The sequence below is a fragment of the Salmo salar genome, chromosome 20 (assembly GCF_965601325.2).
Source record: "Salmo salar chromosome 20, fSalSal1, whole genome shotgun sequence".
Taxonomy (NCBI): domain Eukaryota; kingdom Metazoa; phylum Chordata; class Actinopteri; order Salmoniformes; family Salmonidae; genus Salmo; species Salmo salar.
The window spans coordinates 43,182,724-43,201,923 of record NC_138310.1 but is presented as its reverse complement, the minus strand read 5'-3'; the positions used below and the strand labels follow the sequence as shown (position 1 = coordinate 43,201,923).

At 43.7% G+C, this 19,200-nt stretch overlaps 1 protein-coding gene across 6 annotated transcripts in view; it reads right to left on the bottom strand.

Moving 5' to 3' along the window:
- The window catches only part of LOC106580650 (ATP-binding cassette sub-family C member 5), a 58,596-nt gene that overhangs the window by 26,550 nt on the left and 12,846 nt on the right, over nt 1-19,200 (bottom strand). For 4 of the 6 annotated variants that reach the window (XR_001322932.3, XM_014161943.3, XM_014161941.3 and 1 more), the window contains exons 3-12: nt 10,633-10,778; nt 10,168-10,323; nt 9,640-9,784; nt 5,090-5,323; nt 4,563-4,736; nt 2,770-2,917; nt 2,024-2,172; nt 1,473-1,580; nt 587-889; nt 45-116 (exon numbers count right to left, since the gene is read on the bottom strand). Coding sequence is in view for 5 of the 6 variants with exons in the window: in XM_014161943.3 (XP_014017418.3) it covers nt 45-116; nt 587-889; nt 1,473-1,580; nt 2,024-2,172; nt 2,770-2,917; nt 4,563-4,736; nt 5,090-5,323; nt 9,640-9,784; nt 10,168-10,323; nt 10,633-10,778 (1,635 nt within the window). In the remaining variant the exon portion in view is untranslated. Of the gene's footprint in view, nt 1-44; nt 117-586; nt 890-1,472; nt 1,581-2,023; nt 2,173-2,769; nt 2,918-3,202; nt 3,377-4,562; nt 4,737-5,089; nt 5,324-6,831; nt 8,264-9,639; nt 9,785-10,167; nt 10,324-10,632; nt 10,779-19,200 lie in introns of those variants that run through there. The other 2 variants (XM_045703340.2, XM_045703341.2) reach the window with 2 other exon arrangements.

The following is a 19,200-nucleotide window of genomic DNA, read 5'->3' as shown; positions in this document are numbered from 1 at the left end:
AAAATGGCACGCCCAGTGTAGCAGGCCTGTTAGACGTATCTTACCTGTCCAAGGATGGCAGAGATCAGAGAGGTCTTCCCACTGCCTACGCTTCCACAGATCCCAGTCAGCTTCCCCTGGAGACACAGGGTAGTATGGTGGATATTAGTGTTGTACAATGTACACATTGGCAGTGAAAAGATGAGTCACAGTGCACAATAAAACTAACTCAAGTTTATGATGTTTTCTTACCCCTAGTTTTAGCCTATAAATAGAGGCCTGAATTTTCCCTGGTCAGTTAACCACAATAACTCTTCAAACTGTACAGCCCATTGGCCTTTCAACCATACATAGATACGAAGACCACAGTCTTATTTGAGTTTTTGCTGAACATGGGATGCATCCCAAATGGCACACCTACTGTATGGGCCCTGGCCCTGGTCAAAAGAAGTGCACTATATAGGGTAGCATTTGGGACGCATCCCATATTCTTTGACCTCCACCACTTGCTTCAAACCACTGAATGTGTGCACTGTTTACTACTGTACGTGAAATGTTTTCTGTCCTTTCACAACCACACACCCCCGTCCCATGGCTAGTTAGCTACCTGCCGAACGGTGAGGTCCACGCAGTGCAGGGTCCTCTGCAGCCGCTGGCTGACGGAGAGGATGGGAGGGATCTCCCCCACCTTCAGCAGACACCCTGCCTGCTCCCCTGCCTCGTCCTCCTGGGCGGGCCTCCGGTGCCTGTGCCTCTGGGTGGAGCCAACCGAGGGGGTGCCGCGGGGTGTGGGCTGGGCACTGTGACCCGCTGTCTCCCAAGCTAAGCTGGCGCCCATCATCTCCACGGCAACCTGGGGGTTCAGGGGCTTGTCCCGGATCATCTCCACCTCTGCCATCAGGAACAGGCTCTGGTAGGCATGGGAGAGAGGAGAGAGGTGTCAGAGAACAAACAAACACAGTACAGGCTCACATGCATGTAGGAATCTAGTCATGATGACAATGTCAAGGTCATTGATGTAAAGGTTCAAGCAGTTCAAACCTATCTATTTGATTTATGTAAAGCTCTTTCATTCCACTGCATCTAAAGCCGCTTGGCACCGCATTGCCCCCTGCCCATAGTTCCAGGAGGTGCTGAAGTGCTGTGTGTCTGTGTATGTGTGTTCTGAATTTATGTTGGTGTGTGTGTGTGTGTGTGTGTTTCTCAGAGGACCGAGAGGGGGATTAGGAGAAACACAGCCCCTTCCTGGTCCAGGACAAACACTGTCCTGCCAACATACCCAGACTCAAACACATCCCACTTACATTCCACAGAGCCAACCAGACCGACAGGCAGAACCAACACATCCCACTCACATACAGGCGGTGGCAGACGAACTGAGAGTGACAGCCGAATAGACAGCGACAGGCAAACAAGACAGCGACAGGCAAACAAGACAGCGACAGGCAAACAAGACAGCGACAGGCAAAGAAAGAAAAAGGGAGAGATCTTACCTTGAACCTCTCCATGGCTACTGATGCTTCAGACAGGGACTTGACAGAGAAAGGGGTGACTTTCAAGGCAAAAGTCATGGCATTGAAAACAGTCACCACTGTAAATGCCTGCGAGGGGAAGAAAGATCCAACACCGTCCATGATTTGTTTCAGTAGGGCAGACCTGGTTGACCGGCTTCTGTCAGTCAAATCAACCATCAAATCCTGTCCTGGAGAACCCCCCCCCCCTTAACAGATTCAACAACCCAACTATCCAAAAAACATCCCCGCCTGTACATAATGTTGCTGTATTTGGGAGGGGAAAATGTTGGCTGTATCAAGCAATATGGTCATTGCCTCAACATGCCTTTCTTCTCACTGGCAGGGTTGGAGTGTTGCTTACACCTATTCAATACTCTCAGATCTACTGGAGTGTCTAGGGTGGATCAAACGGCACCTTATTCCCTATTTAGCGCGCCATAGTAAAGCCCTGCTCAAGTCTAGTGCTCTAAATAGGGAAGAGGGTGCCATTTGGAGGCAGACTGGGATTGGACCAGAGACCTGGTAGCTACCTGAGCGGCGGTGAGGTCGTAGCCCAGCAGCATGTGAGTGGAGAACGTGGCAACGCTGGCGATCACCACGACGATGGGAGCCACGCCTACTGTGATGCTCTGGAAGTAGCCAGTCCTCTCTAGGATGATGCGCTCCTCCTCTCGAATCCCTGCAGGGGCAAATATATCAGTCAGTCAGACAATCAATGAGTCAGTCCGTCAGTCAAACAACAAGTCAGTCAGTTCGTCAGTCAAACAACGAGTCAGTCCAGTCGTCAGTCAAACAACGAGTCCGTCAGGCCGTCAAACAATGAGTCCGTCAGTCATCCAACCAGCCAGCCAATGAATAAGCCAGTCAGTCAGTCAGTCATCCAACGAGCCAGCCAGCCAGTCAAACAATAAATCAGTCAGTCAGTAAAATAATGGTCGTATCCCATGCATACGACTACAGATGGAAGTCGACAGGAGAGGTGCATTTTACTAATTGTTTATCCCCATAATGCAACACAACTTTGCAAGGCGGTGACCAACGTTGGGCACAGACTTCACAAAACTTATCAGCTCGAATGCGCCCAATGAGTCAGCCAGCCAGTCCGTCAGTCACTAGTCTTCATCTAAGAAGATTGACCTGAGATTAAAACACCAGATCACATCTGATATTCTGCGCAGATGACTGCAAAAAAGTTTACATGGAATACCACTAGTCATTCAGTATGGAATTAATGAACCAGCTAATTGATAAATTAAATCTCACACACAGCACTTACTGCGCACATCCTGGGAGAAGGCCTTGACCCAGGCATACATCTTGATGAACTTGATGTAGTTGAGGATCTCGTTCATCTTCTGGACCCGACGGTCCGTCACGGCCATGCCCTTCCTCCTGAAGTAGGCAGTCAGCCTCGAACTGAACATCTGCAGCAGGGAACACAGAGAAAGGTTATGTCTTTTCACTGTTCTGTGTATGAGTGTGTGTGTTTTTTTGTTTGTTTATATCCAAGTCTGCATGCATGTAGAGTACCAGTCAAAAGTTTGGACACACCTACTCATTCAAGGGTTTTTCTTTATTTTTACTATTTTCGACATTGTAGAATAATAGTGAAGACATCAGAACTATGTAATAACACATATGGAATCATGTAGTAACCAAAAAAGTGTGATACAAATCAAAATATATTTGAGATTCTTCAAAGTAGTCACCCTTTGCCTTGATGACGGCATTGTACACTCTTGGCATTCTCTCAACCAACTTCACCTAGAACGCTTTTCCAACAGTCTTGAAGGAGTTCCCACATATGCAGAACACTTTTTGGCTGCTGTTCCTTTACTCTGCGGTCCAACTCATCCCAAACCATCTCAATTGGGTTGAGGTCGGGTGATTGTGGAGACCAGGTCATCTGATGCAGCACTGCAGCACTCCATCACTCTCCTTCTTGGAGGTGTGTTGGGTCATTGTCCTGTTGAGAAACAAATTATAGTCCCACTAAGCACAAACCAGATTGGATGGCTTATCGCTGCAGAACGCTGTGGTAGCCATGCTGATTAAGTGTGCCTTGAATTCTAAATAAATTACAGACAGTGTCACCAGCAAAGCACCCCCTCATCATCACACCTCCTCCATGCCTCATGGTGGAAACCACACATTTGGAGATCTGTAGACCTACTCCGCGTCTCACAAAGAAACGGCGGATGGAACCAAAAATCTCAAATTTGGACTCATCAGATCAAAGGAGAGATTTCCACCGGTCTAATATCCATTGCTCGTGTTTCTTAGCCAAAGCAATTCTCTTCTTCTTATTGGTGTCCTTTAGTAGTAGTTCTTTTGCAGAAATTCGACCATGAAGGCCTGATTCACGCAGTCTCCTCAGAACAATTGATGTCGAGATGTGTCTGTTACTTGAACTCTGTGAAGCATTTTATTTCTGGTAACTCTAATGAGCCTATCCTCTGCAGCAGAGGTAACTCTGGGTCTTCCTTTCCTGAGGCGGTCCTCATGAGAGCCAGTTTCATCATAGCGCTTGATGGTTTTTGCGACTGCACAAAGTTCTTGAAATGTTCTGGATTGACTGACCTTCATGTCTTAAAGTAATGATGGACTGTCGTTTCTCTTTGTTTGAGCTGTTCTTGCCATAATATGGACTTGGTCTTTTACCAAATAGGGCTATTGTCTGTATACCACCCCTACCTTGTCACAACACAAATGATTGGCTCAAACGAAATAAGGAGGAAAGAAATTCCACTATTTAACTTTTAACAAGGCACACCTGTTAATTGAAATGCATTCCCGGTGATAACCTCATGAAGCTGGTTGAGAAAACGCCAAGAGTGTGCAAAGCTGTCATCAAGGCAAAGGGTGGCTACATTGAAGAATCCAAATATATTTGATTTGTTTAACACTTTTTTGGTTTCTACATGATTCCATATGTGCTATTTCATAGTTGTGATGTCTTCACTATTATTCTACAATGTAGAACATAGTAAAAATAAAGGAAAACCCTGGAATGAGTAGGTGTGTCCAAACTTTTGACTGGTACTGTATGTATGCATGTGGGCTGCTCACCATAGCAGGGTAGAAGAGGATAAAGACTGCAGAGCCCAGTAAGGAGGTGGGCCCCAGTATAGCCAGGTTGTAGCCCATCCCCAGCACAGCAATAAGAGGCCCACCTGCCAGCAGACTGCCCACAGCCGCAGCCTCAAACATCCGCTGGCCGTCGTTAGAACACATGTTGATCAACTGCAGAGAGAGCAACAAAGAAAGCAAGAGACACTTACAGCAGTACAGAACTACACCATCTTTATCTCTTACTCTGCATGCACATGTATTGTGTTGCAAATCATGCGTTTTGGCAACAATAGCATTGTATTAAAGGTGTGTCTCGAATACAATAAAAGGAGTGCTTGGCACTTTCTCATTCACACTAACGATAAGCAACATCTGAAAACCCGAAACACGTTTTAGTTTAAATGGGAGCTAGCATTATTGTGAGGCTAACCATTATCTCACCCCTTTACCCCCCACCCCATCTCACCTGCCCAGTTCTCTTAAAGAAAAAACATTTGCGTGAACGCTCTGTCTGGTGATCCCACCTGTCCCATGGATTTGTCTCGGATGCTGCGGAGCCGCAGGATCTTGTGGAAGGCCATGGTGAGGATGGCTCCCCGCAGGCGGGTGCCTGTGCGGTAGTTGAGGGCCCAGGTGAGCGCCAGTGACCAGGAGCGGACCAGCTCGGTGCACAGCAGCCCCACGACCAGCAGCAGGCCGTAGGGCAGGTCGGGCTCCGCCTGCTCTGTGTACTCCAACAGCCGCTTCACCACAAAGGCCTAGCAGGAGAAGAGAGGGCAGGAGAGGACGGGGATGAGGAGGGAAAGATAAGAGCACATGACTGACAGCAGCACCATGTCCAAGAGACATCTACATCACCACCACTGCAGTCATTATCATGGACATCTACTAAATCAAGACTAGCTAAAAGCCGTCATGCCATGACTACCGATAATCATCTGAAGAGGGAAACTGAACAGGCTCTACTGATTTGAGATAGAAAACGATTTTTCTTTAGTTTCAGCTCTCACCCTTTACCTCTGTTGGCCTTTTGCTAAGATTTTGATAAGATCCTTTAAAAGAGAACGAGAGAAACAGTGAAAGATTCTGACACTGCTGTTTTTTTGGCACAGAGACACAGAATCCCATTCCAACATATAATTTCCTATTGTTTGCATCATCATGTAAGTGTATTCAAACATTCAGAGATGATACCTTCAGACATTATACCTACAATCACAGCGGGTATTGGGGCCATTCAGTTATGTTTAGAAGGCCTGGAAGTTAACGTCAGCAGACTATACAGACGGAGAGCGACAAAGCATAACGAATGGGGGGAAAAAGTGTTGAATCTCCCACACACATACTGACACACACATACGATGTACTAACTATCAATTCCACATTAAAGTTAATCAGTCCACAAACAGGGAGTGTCAACAAACCTACATTGTTGATAAATGCATGTTTTATTGAAATAGGCAAAAAGAAACCGTGAAACCATGTGTAAACTATTTTTAAAAATTGCACAAACAGCACTCATGTAAAAATAAAAATTAGCTGATCAGATGCAACAGGAAAGAGTAACAAACGCAATTCACATTAGAGGCACAAGTTCAGGTCAACAGAGTCTTTTGTAAGGTTTAGCCTCAGTTTTTTTTTTTTTACGTTTCTAGTCCTCTGGGTTGAGATATGTGACATCTCATATTTAGTTGCGTCTCCCCTTAGGTGATTGTCCAAAGATCCAGAGAGGGGGAAGGCCGAAGCCCCTCTGCCCTGCCTCACTGGCACTGATCCTACAGGAATGGTGTTCCAACAGCGGACCAGGCCAACAAGGCTTTTAGTGAGAGGGGATTATGAGGCCCCAAAAAGGTAGAGTCTGTTGATACAAGTCAAGTATTTTTTTCACCCCCCCAGCCTGAGGTTAAACAGTCCAACAACACCTCGCATTTAAAGGGAAAACCGGTCCGATTCTCTGAGACACTAATATGAAAGTCTGACTGATCATTTGGGTGGAAGTTTCGGTTTAACAGTAGATTTCTATAGCAATAAAACAAAACAGCATTGGATATTGGAAATAAACATCAAAATAAAAGCAATGTTATTAACAACATCGAACAGCATTTTACTGTGCATTGTGGTAACCTATCAATTATTTTTATGAAGAGATTTTTATGAGTGAGAGAGAGAGAGGGGGGGGGAGAGTGAGCAAGAGAGAGTGAGAGACAAAAGCATTTCAGGGAAAGATAACTTTTGATCCATCCCTGCATGAGAAACATGCCCTTACCTCTCCGGCTTTCTTCCCCCAGGGTCTCTGCCCGCTTCATTCTCTATTTCTCGCCGAGGGGTTTAAACGGACACCCTGTGGAATCTGAAGAACAGCCTCTGTCACACGCCACCTTGCATGGGGGGAGCAGTGAGCACAAACACTTGTATGCCATGCCCTCACCCCACCCCTAACTGCCCATCCATATTATCTTCCCAGCTAACAAATTTTGGCTTATGTTCTAGGAAGGAAAAAAATGAGGTTGTGGGAAGGTTCCTGAACCAACATAACGTTACCAAAACGTTGTAGGCAAATTATTTGTCTAATTACCAAAGGAGAACCACGAGGAAGCATTACAGGAACATTCTGTGCTAGTTGGGTTGATTTAACCTGGGTGAGAGACACAGGTGTGTTGCTGTGCTGCTATAGTAAGAGCAGATGAGACAGTAGTTGGGTTGCAAAATTCCTGAAACTTTCCCAAAGTTCCTAGGTTTTCATGAAAATTCAGGTTCAGAATTGTCTGGAAAACATGGGAATTGTGGAGAAGTTTAGGGAATTTTTCAACCCTTCACAGCACAGAGGTAGAGACGGCTCACTGTGTTCCCTGTGGAAGAGAGGAGGATGACAGAGGCTATCCTAGGAAAAATGGGACTGATTAACCCTAACACCTGGGTCGTGTTCATTAGGACATGCAACAGAAAGCGCTTTGCAACAGAAAACTAAAATTAGCATTTCTTATTGGGCAAGTCCAGGTAATCCCTCCCTGTTTGTCCGTTTTCTTCCATTTGGTACCTAATGAACACAACCCTTCCCTCTAAAGCACCTGTTCTCATCTAGGAGAGGCCTACAAACACCAGAATAACATTAAAAAACAGCTGTAGGATGGACAATTGCAAGAGGTGTCATCTATCTATTCACAGAGACCCTCCAGAGGGTGACAGACAGGAGTACAGTTTCTGACTAAATACTGTTAACTAAAGTACAAAGATTCACAATTTCCATAACATCTCCTTAAGCCACACAATGGATCCAAGATGACACCATTGAATCGAAAAGAAACAGAATTGAGTGGGACTGGTACAAACACAAAAACAATAACCTATCCAATAACTCTCCTCCAGTATCCAGTTCATTTGTTTCGAATGAGTCGTCAGTAAGGCAATTGTAAGACCCCAGTGTAGCCCTTTACACTCATAACCATATACGGGTTGAAAATGGCAGAGTTGGACACTGTTAAGCACCTAAATTGGAACGCAGTGGCTGTACAGTAACTGGATACAGCCCTTAGCCGTGGTATATTGTCCATATACCACAAACTCCCGAGGTGCCTTATTGCTATTATAAACTGGTTATCAAGTTAATTAGAGCGGTAAAAATAAATGTTTTGTCATAACCCTAACGTCATTTATAAACTGGGTGGTTCGAGCCCTGAATGCTGATTGGCTGACAGCCGTGGTATATCAGACCGTAAACCACGGCTGTCAGCCAATCAGCATTCATGGCTCGAACCACCCAGTTTATAAATGACGTTAGAGCTCAAGCTCTGCGCTTCCCAACGCTGTATGGGTTTTGACTGACAGCCTCTCTGAACTTGAGCACTGCTCACGACAAGAAGTTACCCCCATCCCTCCCGCTAATTACGCAACTTTTGATAAAATAAAATGGTTGTCTGAGTGAGGGGAATGCTGTAAATTAAGAGGACTCTGAGGATTATAAATACCGTTGTGATGTCATACAAGCAAGCCAAACACCCGTGAGTCCAAATGTGCACTTCACATTTCCATATCATATATAGTGTTTTTATTACTATGTTTGATGTACAGTTACAAGATGACACGACGTCATACCATGGGTTGTTCTGAACAGAATGAGCCTAAGTTTGTCTATTGTGGAAAAAATTCACTGCAGAATACGCACCTGGATGCACTCCTGACTCCTTTCTATGCACACTAAAATGACCATCTGTTTCTCTGAATTGCCTAGCGAAAGCCTAACACTAAGATCTTATTTTATAACTTAGCTAGTCATGTAGCCAGAAGAACAAGCTTTCAAATTATGCCCATCTGACCCAGATTGCCATTTATAATGGGCCATATTTGGATTGTGTAAACAACAGTAATTGTGTGATGGCAGGGATGCAGGGTTGTGTTCCATACAAAATATATGTAAGTGTGCTTGCTCTAGCTCATCAATGGCACAGCTAGGAAAGCTCAAAAATACTATTCTTTGAGTCATAAAAGTGCATTGAAATCATCTAGGAACTGCCCACTTTGGAGAGGTGTGTGGCCCCTTGGAAACATTAGTTAGACACCCTTGTCATTTTCTTTCTTATGTTGCATCTTCCCCACCTTTCCCATGAATATTCTTATCATGTTACTGAACGTAACCAAAGTTTTTTCAGACTTCGCTATCAACAAATATGGGTGAAAAATACAGTAAATATAAAATGCATATAAAATCAACAGTGTAATGTTTGGGTTCAGTCTTGTGTCAGGTGAAAGATTGTGTACTCAACTTTGGTCCAAACTCTTCCCTTTCAATAGCTACCATGCTTATGCTTTTCATATTTCTGTAAGAAACATTTCAATTTAGCCCCATCCATATAGGCCAATTCCCACGACGAGTGTAAAGGGTTAACATTGAGACAGAAGAATCTTAACACATGTAACACTCACCTGTAGGCCTCAGCCTTGATGGAGGGAAGGGGACAGAGGCAGGGGATTGACACACCCTGCTAATAACATTTGAGAGAGCGAGAGTGAGAGAGAGCAAGAGCGAGCTACTGAAAGACAAAGCCTCCCCAGGGGAGGGTGAGATGGCGTTACTTACTGGGCCACTGAAGCCGGCTAGCTGGGTGACCATGAGGCAGAGGATAGAGAGAAGCAGGCGCGTCCGACAGAACGTCCAGACCACACCGCACAGGGAGGCCTCGTCCCCTTTCACCCTGCGCTCCTCCTCCCACAGCCCGGCCAACCTGCGCACACAGGTGATCAAACCACAGTCGACCAACAATTACTCATTCTATTCTCCCTCTACTAAGAGTCAAGACTGGAATTGTCGTGCCGGGGTCAGGCACCACATATGGGTACGAATCCCGTCTCAGCCTTTTCTCTGTCTTCCTCTGAAACTGTCCCCCCTCTACAATCTGATTATCACTGTCCATAAACTGGAACTGTCGAGAACTCCGACCTAAAACCTTGAGACCAAAACTCAGGTGTAACAAAAAAGACCAGTTATAATGTTGAAAAATATGACCGAGACGGAGACCCAGGCCAAGCACAATCTTGGTATTTTTCAATAAACTGTCCTTGGAAGGGTGACCTTTATGACCCCGTATACACAGCAATCAGTACTGACCTGCGGTGGTTAACCTCGCAGCTCTCAAACTGGGACACGGACCACACGTCCTCCAGCAGTAGCTGGCCTTTGCGGTGGGCGTGCACGGCCAACGGGGTCAGCCAGTTGAAGGTCATGAAGGAGAAGAGGCCCGCGTTGTCCACTGGGTGCTCGTACCTGTGGGGGGAGTGGGGTGGAGTTGTGGGGGACAGATAATTTAGAGAGAGGAACGTCTATACTGGTACAGCAAGAGGAGTCTCCCTCAAAATGTCCTGCTTAGTTATTCCTTGCCACCATGTTGCTGCTTGCTCTTTGGTGGTTTAGGCCAGGTTACTGTAAAGAACTGTGTGATAAATATTATTTAAAAAGGGCTATTTCAATAGAGGTGAGAAAGCACCTATACCTAGGACCCGGTCTTTCCTGACCACTTGGCCTGACAAGGAAAAACTATAGGCCTTACCAACAGTGGTGGTGCTGCTTGCTTACTTGCTGGTGGATCGGATAGGTTTGAGGACGCCGACGCTGCGTTGGTATTTGCTCCGCACTGCTTCCTCCTCCAGCTCTTTCATGTAGGGAGCGCCACCGTCCAGGGAGAAACCGCCCTCTGCCCTTGCTGCCGTCTCCAATGCATCCTGGGATTGATTGAGATAAATGTATTGTCGATAAGAGCAGATACATTTTAAACATTGACATGTTGAATTATCAAGAGTTGGAGGCATTTAGCTTGTGGCGGACGTTACAGTGCTAGCCATACCACTTTCTCCCACTGAGACTAGAACCTGGGAACCTTTCATCCAAACACACTTGACCACCCTCCTAAAACTTCCTTAGCCAGTTGCATCACCAAAAGGGATCCAAATTAGCAACAAGTGGATACATCAGGCTCAGGAGTGAGTTTACAAATCCCCATCCGTTACACTTGCACTAATTTATTTTTGTAGCATCAGTCCCAACTAATTTGATGACGGTAAATTTGATAAATTCACTCAGACATGACTCGAGAGGAAAATACTGGTTGACAGTCATCAAGTAATCAGAGGGCAGAGAATGCAGGACATAGTAGTACACATCCCAAATGGCACCCTAAACCCTACATCGTGCACGACTTTTGGCCATAACCCTAGTCAAAAATAGTGCACTAGGTTCAAGTATTGTTGTGAGCCGTTCTTAAAAAGCCACACTGGCAGATTAAGCACAAGAGCCACGATGCATCCTCAACGGGTATGATAAAACATTTATTTTCACTGCTCTAATTACATTGGTAACCTGTTTATACTAGAAATAAGGCCTCCGTGTTGCGTTGTGCGTATGAACAGCCCTAAACCGTGGTACACTGGCCATATACTGTTAATTAAAGCTCCCAATTCACCGCTTTATTGACACCGTTTCGATCCAAAACGGTTCTTCGTCAGGTCAAACACTGAGTGTTCACAGCCCCAAAAAATATTCACCTCACATGACCATAGCGGACATGACGCACGGTGTGTGCAAAAAACATTTGTATATCTCTAATAATTAAATAACAAAGATCATAATATATATTTACAAAATGACCAAGTGGGTAACCTGGAAGGCAAAACAAATCAAAGTAACATATTCAGGAAAGAAATGGTCTGATATCAAACTCCTGGTTCAGGCCTCTAGGAGACATGGTACACAAACGGTGAAGCCAATACAATTATCTTCTCAATAATAGATTATCAGTATCTCTGCTCCTCCTAGGAGTCTTAACATGTTCCCTGCCAATGTATCTCAAAGAGATAATGTTGTGACGAGCCTCCATGAAATGGCACCGAATAATTATGCCAAAGTGTTGTTTTTTTTAGAAGAACGTGATTGTCAGCCCTAATAATCCATTCTTGCGCCATATTTGACTCTGGAAATGCTAAATTGATGATGTGGTTCTATTCCAGGACACAGCAGGGGTACTTCATCATCAATGCTCTTTTGCACATCAGTATTTCTACTTGCACATCAGTATTTCTACTTGCACATCCTTCTCTGCACATATCACTCCAGTGTGAATTGCTCAATTTGAATGACTTCGCCACTATTGGCCTATTTATTGCCTTACCTCCTTACTTCATTTGTATACACATTTTTCTATTGTGTTATTGACGGTACGTTTGTTTATCCCATGTGTAACTCTGTGTTGTGTTGTTGTCGCACTGCTTTGCTTTATCTTGGCCAGGTCGCAGTTGTAAATGAGAACTTGTTCTCAACTGGCTTACCTTGTGAAATAAAAAAATAAACCCACTTGGTCATTTTGGAAATATATAGTATGTTCTGGAACCATTGCATGCACCCATCTCATTGTTATTTAATAATTAGAGATATACAAATATTTTTTTTTGCACCCACCGTGCGTCATGTCCGCTATGGTCATGTGAGGTGAAATGTGTATATTCTGGGATGTGAACACTCAGTGTATTTGACCTGACGAAGATCCATTTCGGATCGAAACGTTGTCAATAAAGCGGTGAATTGGGAGCTTTAACAGTATGCGGGCATTCTTGTTCTGTACTAGTATTCTTTATTAGCCCAGCACCTATGTTTTTAATGTTGTGCGTATGACCACAAACTCTTTATACTAGTCATATACCACACCCCGTCGTGCCTTATTGCTTAATTATGCCATGGCATTGTTGAATACTCGTTTCTGATTGGATTGAAAGGCATTATAGAGCGTGCATTTACCCCAAAACACACAGTATGTTGGCAGTGGAATTCAATGGCTATAGTTCATTCTTACATGTTTGAGCTTCTTTTGAAAGCAAAAGTTAAACTGAAAACATGATTGGCAATGTTGAATTTTATTTTCATAATAGGAAGCTAGAACTGACGGTTTGGTTAACTAAACTAGCAAGTCCGTTTACCAAGGCAACTGATGTCGCCATCTAGTAAACTTGCTAGCTACTTTAGTGGAACAACACATTTCTAGAGGTGAGGGGAGTTCTTTATTAATTAGCAGTGGTGGAAAAAGTACTCTGTTGTCATACTTGAGTAAAAGTAAAAGATCCCTTAATAGAAAATGACTCCAGTAAAAGTCACCCAGTAAAATACTACTTGAGTAAACGTCTGAAAGTATTTGGTTTTAAATATACTTAAGCATCAAAAGTAAATGGAATTGCTCAAATGTACTTAAGTAAAAAGTAAAACCATTTCAACATTTCTTATATTAATCAAATCAGACCACACTTTTTTTTTTGAAATTGACAGATATCCAGTGGCACACTCCAACGCTCACACATAATTTACAAACAAAGCATTTGTGTTTAGTGAGTGCCAGATCAGAGGCAGTAGGAATGACCAGGTATGTTCTCTTGATAAGTGTGTGAATTCGACCATTTTCCTGTCAAAACGTAACAAGTACTTTTGGGTGTCAGGTAAAATGAATGGAGTAAAAAGTATATTATTTTCTTTAGGAATGTAGTGAAGTAAAAGTCAGCTAAAATATAAATAGTAAAGTACAGATACCCCCAAAAACAACTTACCACTGCTAATTAGTGACCTTAATTATTCAATCAAGTACAAGGGAGGAGCAAAAACCCACAGACACTCAGCCCTCCGTGGATTGAGATTTGACAATGTTTTATGTTATCAAAAACACCCTAACTTGTTTTATGATTGGGAAATGTTGGAATTGGGACACGTCAGTTTCTAAAAGAAATCACAATAGCAAATTTTATCACATTACTGTAAAGGTGTGGCCAGAATGGTTAATCTTTTGCAGTGACTTTTTCAAAACAAGAAATGCATGCCATGGCCACCTATAGTGATTTATTATCTATTCAAACAATTTAAAAGTAAATGCTACAGCCCACACTTCTATGCAAAAGACAATCTTGTTCAATTCTTTATTAATCCATAGATGATTGCGTTTCCATCTCCTGTCTTGGCAACCTGGTCTCAAAGCATTTCGTATTATGTCTGTAAATCCGAGACACTCCATTTAGTATGATATGTTACGTTTTGTATGGTGTGTATTAATTTCTGGATGTCCATCAACCATTTCGTATGATTTGTTACGTATTGGCAAATTTATAAAAATGTATAAAAACGTACCAAATGTTACGAATTCTAGCTAGGTGAATAATGTTAGCTAGGATAAGACTTAAGGTTACATTTAGGAGATATGTTAAAGGGTTATGGTTAAGGATAGGGGAAGGGTTAGCTAACATGTTAATTGGTGCAAAATAAGTAAGTAGGTGAAAAGTTGCTAATTAACTAAAATGCTTAAGTTGTCCATGATGAGATTCGAACTGGGTTGCTTGACATGCACTTTATACACCCACCCATCCACTCTGACCTACCACCCTACTTCGTTTTTGCCTTAAGTAACCATCTATCTTGTGCAACCATACCAAACATAACTTGCTAATTTGAGTGTCCCAGATTTGCATTTACTATGTTACGTCTAGTCTATGAGACCAGGTTGGTCTTGGTATCAGCTCCAAGTTTAAATAGGAGCATGACATCATAGCCTCTCTCACAGCAATAATGTAGTTTGGCCATACCATCTAGGCTACCGGTCCACTTACTTTCGAGCATGCCAAGCATTTGAATGAGTGATGGTGCAATGGTAACCTAATACAGTGCCCTCCTAATTATTGGGACAGTGAAGCATTTTTTCTTTTAGCTCTATACTCCAAAAGTTTGGATTTTAAATCAAATAATGACTGAGGTTAAAGTGCAGAGTGTCGGCTATTGAGGCTATTGTCATCCATATTGGGTGAACCGTTTATAAATTACAGCACTTTTTGTATATGGTCCCCCCATTTTATTTTAAATAAAAATAGAATGTTTCTAAACACTTCTACATTAATGTGCATGTTACCATGATTATTGATAATCCTGAATGAACCGTGAATAATAAGTGAGAAAGTTAGATGCACAAATATCCCACCCCCTCAAAAGAGCTAGCCTCCCCTGTTATTATAATGGTGAGATGTTAGGATGTCTTGGGGGTATGATATGTGTGAGTCTAACTTTCACTCATTTATCACAATTAATGTAGAAGTGTTTAGAAACATATATTCTTATTTCCAAAATAACAATACATTATTTACCATTCATTTCTATTGGGCACAAAATAATCTGAAACACAATTTAAACAAATAGCAAAAGCATCCAACAAGTTTGTAGAGTTGCAAGCTTGATGTAAACATTGCATGCTAGGAATACGGGACCAAATACGAAACTTGACTACTTTATTACACACATTAGTGAATTTGTCCCAAAACTTTTGCTCCCCTAAAATGGGGAGACTATGTAAAAAAAAAAGTGCTGTAATTTATAAACGGTTCACACAAAATGGATGGAAAATACCCTCAAATTAAAGCAGACAGTCTGTACTTTAACCTCAGTCATTGTATCATTTCAAACCCAAAGTGCTAGAGTACAACGCAAAAACGTTATTTTTTTAAATGTGTCACCGTCCCAATACTTTTGTAGCTCACTGTATTTGTTGGGTACATATATATATATACACATATATATATATATATACATATATATATATACACATATATACATATATATATATACACACACATACATATATATATATACTGCTCAAAAAAATAAAGGGAACACTTAAACAACACATCCTAGATCTGAATGAAAGAAATAATCTTATTAAATACTTTTTTCTTTACATAATTAAATTTGCTGACAACAAAATCACACAAAAATAATCAATGGAAATCCAATTTATCAACCCAGGGAGGTCTGGATTTGGAGTCACACTCAATATTAAAGTGGAAAACCACACTACAGGCTGATCCAACTTTGATGTAATGTCCTTAAAACAAGTCAAAATGAGACTCAGTAGTGTGTGTGTCCTCCATGTGCCTGTATGACCTCCCTACAATGCCTGGACATGCTCCTGATGAGGTGGCGGATGGTCTCCTGAGGGATCTCCTCCCAGACCTGGACTAAAGCATCCGCCAACTCCTGGTCAGTCTGTGGTGCAACGTGGCATTGGTGGATGGAGCGAGACATGATGTCCCAGATGTGCTCAATTGGATTCAGGTCTGGGGAACGGGTGGGCCAGTCCATAGCATCAATGCCTTCCTCTTGCAGGAACTGCTGACACACTCCAGCCACATGAGGTCTAGCATTGTCTTGCATTAGGAGGAACCCAGGGCCAACCGCACCAGCATATGGTCTCACAAGGGGTCTGAGGATCTCATCTCGGTACCTAATGGCAGTCAGGCTACCTCTGGCGAGCACATGGAGGGCTGTGCGGCCCCCCAAAGAAATGCCACCCCACACCATGACTGACCCACCGCCAAACCGGTCATGCTGGAGGATGTTGCAGGCAGCAGAACGTTCTCCACGGCGTCTCCAGACTCTGTCACGTCTGTCATGTGCTCAGTGTGAACCTGCTTTCATCTGTGAAGAGCACAGGGCGCCAGTGGCGAATTTGCCAATCTTGGTGTTCTCTGGCAAATGCCAAACGTCCTGCACGGTGTTGGGCTGTAGACACAACCCCCACCTGTGGACGTCGGGCCCTCATACCACCCTCATGGAGTCTGTTTCTGACCGTTTGAGCAGACACATGCACATTTGTGGCCTGCTGGAGGTCATTTTGCAGGGCTCTGGCAGTGCTTCTCCTGCTCCTCCTTGCACAAAGGCAGAGGTAGCGGTCCTGCTGCTGGGTTGTTGCCCTCCTACAGCCTCCTCCACATCTCCTGGTGTACTGGCCTGTCTCCTGGTAGCGCTTCCATGCTCTGGACACTACGCTGACAGACACAGCAAACCTTCTTGCCACAGCTCGCATTGATGTGCCATCCTGGATGAGCTGCACTACCTGAGCCACTTGTGTGGGTTGTAGACTCCGTCTCATGCTACCTCTAGAGTGAAAGCACCGCCAGCATTCAAAAGTGACCAAAATATCAGCCAGGAAGCATAGGAACTGAGAAGTGATCTGTGGTTCCCACCTGCAGAACCACTCCTTTATTGGGGGTGTCTTGCTAATTGCCTATAATTTCCACCTGTTGTCTATTCCATTTGCACAACAGCATGTGAAATTAATTGTCAATCAGTGTTGCTTCCTAAGTGGACAGTTTGATTTCACAGAAGTGTGATTGACTTGGAGTTACATTGTGTTGTTTAAGTGTTCCCTTTATTTTTTGGAGCAGTGTATATGTATATATACACATATATACACATACACATATATATATATACACACACACACACACACACACACACACACACATATATATATATATATATATTACACACATATATATACATACATACATACATACATACATACATATATATATATATATATATACATACACACACGTATATATATACATGTATATATACGTGTGTGTGTGTGTGTATATATATATATCAAATCAAAGTTTATTTGTCATGTGCGCCTAATACAACAGTTGTAGACCTTACAGTGAAATGCTTACTTACAGGCTCTAACCAACAGTGCAAAACAGGTATTAGGTGAACAATAGGTAGGTAAAGAAATAAAACAACAGTAAAAAGACAAGCTATATACAGTAGCGAGGCTACTTACAGACACCGGTTAGTCAGGCTGATTGAGGTAGTATGTACCTGTAGATATGGTTAAAGTGACTATGCACATATGATGAACAGAGAGTAGCAGTAGCATAAAAGAGGGGTTGGCGGGTGGTGGGTGGGACACAATGCAGATAGCCCGGTTAGCCAATGTGCGAGAGCACTGGTTGGTCGGCCCAATTGAGGTAGTATGTACATGAGTGTATAGTCAAATTGACGATGCATATATGATAAACAGAGAGTAGCAGCAGGGTAAAAAGAGGGGTTGGGGGGGTTGGGGTGGGCACACAATGCAAATAGTCCGGGTAGCCATTTGATTACCTGTTCAGGAGTCTTATGGCTTGGGGGTAAAAACTGTTAAGAAGGCTTTTTGTCCTAGACTTGGCACTCCGGTACCGCTTGCCATGCAGTAGTAGAGAGAACAGTATGACTGAGGTGGCTGGGGTCTTTGACAATTTTTAGGGCTTTCCTCTGACACCGCTTGGTGTAGAGGTCCTGGACGGCAGGCAGCTTAGCCCCAGTGATGTACTGGGCCGTATGCCGAACAATTGCCGTACCAGGCAGTGATGCAACCAGTCAGGATGCTCTCAATGTTGAGGCTGTTAAACCTTTTTAGGATCTCAGGACCCATGCCAAATCTTTTTCGTTGCCTGAGGGGGAATAGGCTTTGTCGTGCCCTCTTCACGACTGTCTTGGTGTGTTTGGACCATTCTAGTTTGTTGTTGATGTGGACACCAAGGAACTTGAAGCTCTCAACCTGCTCCACTACAGCCCTATCGATGAGAATGGGGGCGTGCTCGGTCCTCCTTTTCCTGTAGTCCACAATCATCTCCTTAGTCTTGGTTACGTTGAAGGATAGGTTGTTATTCTGGCACCACCCGGCCAGGTCTCTGACCTCCTCCCTATAGGCTGTCTTGTCGTTTTCGGTGACCAGGCCTACCACTGTTGTGTTGTCTGCAAACTTAATGATGGTGTTGGAGTCGTGCCTGGCCATGCAGTCGTGGGTGAACAGGGAGTACAGGAGGGGACAGAGCACGCACCCCTGGGGAGCTCCCGTGTTGAGGATCAGAGTGGCAAATGTGTTGTTTCCTACCCTCACCAACTGGGGGCAGCCCGTCAGGAAGTCCAGGATCCAGTTGCAGAGGAAGGTGTTTAGTCCCAGGATCCTTTGCTTAGTGATGATCTTTGAGGGTACTATGGTGTTGAACGCTGAGCTGTAGTCAATGAATAGCATTCTCACATAAGTGTTCCTTTTGTCCAGGTGGGAAAGGGCAGTGTGGAGTGCAATAGAGATTGCATCATCTGTGGATCTGTTTGGGTGGTATGCAAATTGGAGTGGGTCTAGGGTTTCTGGGATAATGGTGTTGATGTGAGCCATTACCAGCCTTTCAAAGCACTTCATGGCTACGGACGTGAGTGCTACGGGTCTGTAGTCATTTTGGCAGGTTACCTTGGTGTTCTTGGGCACAGGGACTATGGTGGTCTACTTGAAACATGTTGGTATTA